Source organism: Cottoperca gobio, chromosome 7, assembly GCF_900634415.1.
Source record: "Cottoperca gobio chromosome 7, fCotGob3.1, whole genome shotgun sequence".
NCBI lineage: Eukaryota > Metazoa > Chordata > Actinopteri > Perciformes > Bovichtidae > Cottoperca > Cottoperca gobio.
In genome coordinates this window covers 431,332-436,331 of record NC_041361.1, presented here as the reverse complement: position 1 = coordinate 436,331, position 5,000 = coordinate 431,332, and the positions used below count along the sequence as shown (strand labels likewise).

General features: G+C 45.0%; 1 protein-coding gene across 1 annotated transcript in view; it reads left to right on the top strand.

Annotated features, from left to right (window-relative positions):
* gripap1 (GRIP1 associated protein 1) overlaps positions 1-5,000 on the top strand; it is a 52,921-nt gene that overhangs the window by 13,152 nt on the left and 34,769 nt on the right. The window contains exons 16-21 of the mRNA XM_029435875.1: positions 817-951; positions 1,716-1,811; positions 2,023-2,133; positions 2,573-2,674; positions 2,778-2,891; positions 3,307-3,381. Of these exons, the coding sequence (XP_029291735.1) occupies positions 817-951; positions 1,716-1,811; positions 2,023-2,133; positions 2,573-2,674; positions 2,778-2,891; positions 3,307-3,381 (633 nt within the window). The remainder of the gene's footprint in view (positions 1-816; positions 952-1,715; positions 1,812-2,022; positions 2,134-2,572; positions 2,675-2,777; positions 2,892-3,306; positions 3,382-5,000) is intronic.

The window sequence follows — 5,000 nt, the reverse complement described above, 5'->3', positions numbered from 1 at the left end:
AACTGACTGAGAACCCTAACGTTGTGTTCTGCTAGTACTAATCCCTAATGAGTTCTAATCCACATCTGTATTCTGTATGTTGGAGAACAAACCTGCACAAAAATGTCCGTTTTTAGCCCTTATTCCGAAAAAGAAAATATTCCTACGAAGCCGTTTACAAGCCTAATGAAAATTAATATTCCACTTTACATGCAGCCGAGACTTTGACCGCTTTTCACGGCTCATGAGAACAGACGCCGTTTCAAACTGTCGTCGACGAGAGAAGCCCCACCAGTCGCCCTCGTCTAGAATCCCACACGATCCAGACTCTTAAACTCGATTACAAACGAAGCTTTGAACGTATGAACAGCTGCTGCAGCCGACTGCAGTCGCTCCACGGGACGCACACCTGCAACTGTCGAACAATGAGCACGCTGTATAATAACCCTACATACACAGTGTAGAATCACATCTGATTCCTCTCGGACGTGTATGAACGCATGCCGTCGATTATACTCTAGTTCTTAGAAAGAACATTTAACTAGGACCGAGTTCTCCGAGTCTCCAGCTCACCGGAGATTAAAGCAGGTAACTGTCTGTCGGATATGATCCACCGTCTGTTCTCTAATGTCTTCTACTTACTCACCGTCGTGTGCTGTATATCTGTCATCTTGCTGCTTGTCACTAAATGCTTTCATTGTTTATTTTGCCATCTGATGTCTCGTACTGTCGCTCTTTAATCTGCTTGGTCACATGCACTGTGTTCCATCTTTGAGTCTGGAACATCAGCAGACTCTGCTCTAACGCGAGTGCTGAAGCTCTAATTAACGTGTGCAGATCCAGACGGTGAAGACGCAGGAGATGAATCTGTTGCGTGAGCAGCAGGAGGCGCTGACGCTCGAGCTGCAGCAGAGACGAGTGGAACAGGAGAGTCTGTTGGCTCACAGAGACGACCTCGACTCCCAGCTGCAGGTCACACACACACACACACACACACGATATCTGTGAGTTACTGGACACTGCAGCTGCTCAACGATATTCCACATTGTTATCGCTGTAGTTCAGAGGCAACACATATTGTGGACATGTGGCATAAGCATTATAACAAGCACGACTCACACTTAACACAAACCGTCCAAGAAAGGCAGGAAGGTTCCCGGCTTCCTCCCGCTTGTGTTTGTACAGTCTGAAGAAGAGAACTCTAAAGAATATAATAATAAGCGGGAATTAGAGTCTTAAGGCTGTTAACAACAGTTTGTCCTTCAGCAGAAACTAATGAGCTGTGAGTCAAACAAACAACCTAAGACAATACATGAGATGATTACTGTGATCGTACCTCTCCCTTTAATATCTGCAGCGGTTTACATGAAGCATCTTTGACTCACACGTTGGCATCACAGTGATGAAGTAGACGAACAGACATTCTGTCTCTAACAAACTTTCTATGTTCAGTCTCCTGAATGTTTCGTATATTATCAAACCCCTCGCTGCCCGTTCAGCAGGCTGAGGCTCATATTTATTAAACGTTAACGTACATAGAAGTTCATTCTTTATGGAAAAGTGGCCGATTTTTACTTTTTGTTTCATCACGTGGGGAAAAGCGACAGCGCTCATTGTTGTTATTTGGACACGTTCAAAAACCAATTCACATGTCAGGGAAACATAAATGGCTACAGAGAAACGCCGCCATCTTTAACAAAAACAAAGATGTTGATGTTTCACTCTGTTTCCTGCAGGAGTCGAGTTTTGCCAGCAGGAAGTTGTTGGAGCAGTTAACAGAAGAAGGACACGAGAAGGAGAAGCTGCTGAGAGATCTGGACGAGGCCAAGAAGGTACACACACACACACACACACACACACACACACACACAGAGTTTGCATACACACAATTTTTTGTGTGACGTTATTAAAGACATGTTAAGCCATTAAGCCTCTAAACACACTGATGATCATCACAAACATCGTGTGTGTGTGTGTGTGTGTGTGTGTGTGTGTGTGTGTGTGTGTGTGTGTGTGTGTGTGTGTGTGTGTGTGTGTGTATAGACGGCAGAGAAGAGGAAGGCCATGTTGGATGACATGGCCGTGCAGCTGATGCAGGAGAAGTCTGACCACAAGGAGGCGCTGTCAGACCTCAAACTGCAGCACGAGAAGGAGGTGAGACGACAGACTGCAGCCTTTTATTTCTTCTTCTCGTGGATTTGCCTTTTAGGTTCTTTATCTTCTTTGAGGTTTGTTTCTCTTTCTTAACCCTCGGTACTTCTGGACCTCTTGAGTTCTTGTTTTATTCTTTTTGATTTATTTGAATTATCCCTGATTTTCTTTCTTTTTCTCTTTTCAGGTTTTTAAAATGTGTAGAAATACAAAAGTGTTGCATCTGATTCTTGAATGATTTAACTGTTTTGTTTGTGTCCCCTCTCCTCTCCTTGTTTCCTCTCCTTGTTTCCTCTCCCTGTCCTCTGTCTTCTCTTTGTTTCCTCTCCTTGTTTCCTCTCCTTGTTTCCTCTTTATGTCCTCTCTCTTCTCTTTGTTTCCTCTCCTTGTTTCCTCTTTATGTCCTCTCTCTTCTCTTTGTTTCCTCTCCTCCCCCTCTCAGGTCCTCGGGGTGAGAGCTCGATATGAGAAGGAGCTGCGAGGCCTCCATGAAGACAAGAACCGCTCTGAGGAGGAGATCCGACAGCAGCTTAGAGATGAAAAGGTAAACATGAGGGAATCGGGGCAGAACAGCAGCCTGATGTTTTCTCCTGTACTCTCCATGTATTATTATATTATGATACATCTGTGTGTCTGTGTGTTTTGAGGCTCGGACAAAGGAGCTGGAGGGTCTTCAGCAGCGGGTGGAGGAGCTGCAGGCTCAGGTTCAGTCCATGGAGGGAACCAAAGGCTGGTTTGAGAGACGACTGAAGGAGGCCGAGGTCAGTCCAGAGAATATCAACGTGTTTTATCTAAAGCTAATATGAGAGTGGATATCTTTTCACCTGACAGTCCATCCCTGCTGAGGAAGCAACACAAAGAACTCACTTTGGAAGACACACTTCTGATTCGTCTTACACTTCCTGCTGCAGCCACACTTAACTCACTCAGGCGCCCACATGAACATTTAACCGGAGGAATGATTTCAGCAGAAACTGCTGCACACAGACTTTAATAAATCAATTTCAATGTAAGTGACAGAGGACAAAATCCAAACTCCATGAGCTGCGTGTGGTTACAGGTGCAACAGAGCGCAGAGGGAGAGTTGCATCGTGGGTAATGTAGGCACCAGGTTTCATGTGATGATGAATCTGAATGAACTGTTATTAATTTATTATCTTTATTTGATCTCTGCAGGAGAACATTGAGAAGAACTCTCTGGAACATCAGGAGGAGATCGAGCGGCTGCAGAAAGAACACACACATCAGCTAGAGGTACACACACACACACACCAGCTAGAGGTACACACACACACACACACCAGCTAGAGGTACACACACACACACACACCAGCTGGAGGTACACACACACACCAGTTGGAGGTACACACACACACACGCACACACCAGCTGGAGTTACACACACACATCAGCTGGAGGTACACACACACACCAGCTAGAGGTACACACACACACCAGCTGGAGGTACACACACACACACACACACACACACACCAGCTGGAGGTACACACACACACACACATCAGCTGGAGGTACACACACACACACATCAGCTGGAGGTACACACACACACACACACATCAGCTGGAGGTACACACACACACACACAATAGCTGGAGGTACACACACACATCAGCTGGAGGTACACACACACATCAGCTGGAGGTACACACACACACACATCAGCTGGAGGTACACACGCACACACACACACACACACACACACACACACACACACACATCAGCTGGAGGTACACACACACACCAACTGGAGGTAGACACACACACCAGCTGGAGGTACACACATCAGCTGGAGGTACACACACACACCCAGCTGGAGGTACACACACACACACACACACACACACACACACACCAGCTGGAGGTACACACACGGTTTTTCAGAAAAACATGTTTAAGACAATATCTTCGTAGTGTGTGTGTGTGTGTGTGTGTGTGTGTGTGTTGAAGCCGGTCTCTAATTGAATGTGTGTTTCTAATTAAAGCGTAGTTGTCTCCATGGTAACGCAGACGGGTTGAAGCGTGTTCACAGCAGATCAGAGGAGGAGGCTCGTGTGAACGCTGACAGTCTGCTGCAGAGACTCTGAACGTTCACACCAGCTGTCAGCATGTCGGAGACGAACACGGATCAGTGGCGAGCGATGATCCGGGTTTTGTTTCTTCTTCGGTTGTTTCCTGCGTTGCTCGACCGCATCGATCGGGCTTTTATTTTACACTGAGCTGCATTGTGGTGTTCGTACTTTCACTTCCTCACATTCTGCTTCCTTGTTGTGCGTTAGTGTCGTCTTTTTGCAGAGATAATTAAACCCTCGTAAAATCTGAATTGTACCTGTTTGCAGTCGGATATCTCTTTTATAATAAAGAAGTGGTGGAATGTAACTAATTACATTTACTTAAGTGAGCAAATGTAGCTTTAGCTGAACTTGTAAAGGAGAGAAGAGTTCGTCTTTACACTGAAATTCACAATCTCCAAAAGAACCTTATGTCTGTTTATATATATATATATATATATATATATATATATATATATATATATATATATATATATATATTCACATAATACCAAATATAACCTGTTATCCCCAAACAATTAACTCTGCACATAAAAAACACTTAATGTCCTAAAGGAAGCACTTACCTTCGTTATCATTAGAGTTTGATAAGGAACCAATAAAGCACCACCCGCCGTGCATCATGGGATATGTCAGTGTGGATGTAACAAAGTACTTTCAGCCAATCAGATAACCCGGCTGACTTTGTGGTCCTCAGAGGAAACAGTGTCTTCCTGAAGGACTCCAGAGGTGTGTGTGTGTGTGTGTGTGTGTGAGATCTCTTGGATAGCAGCCTGC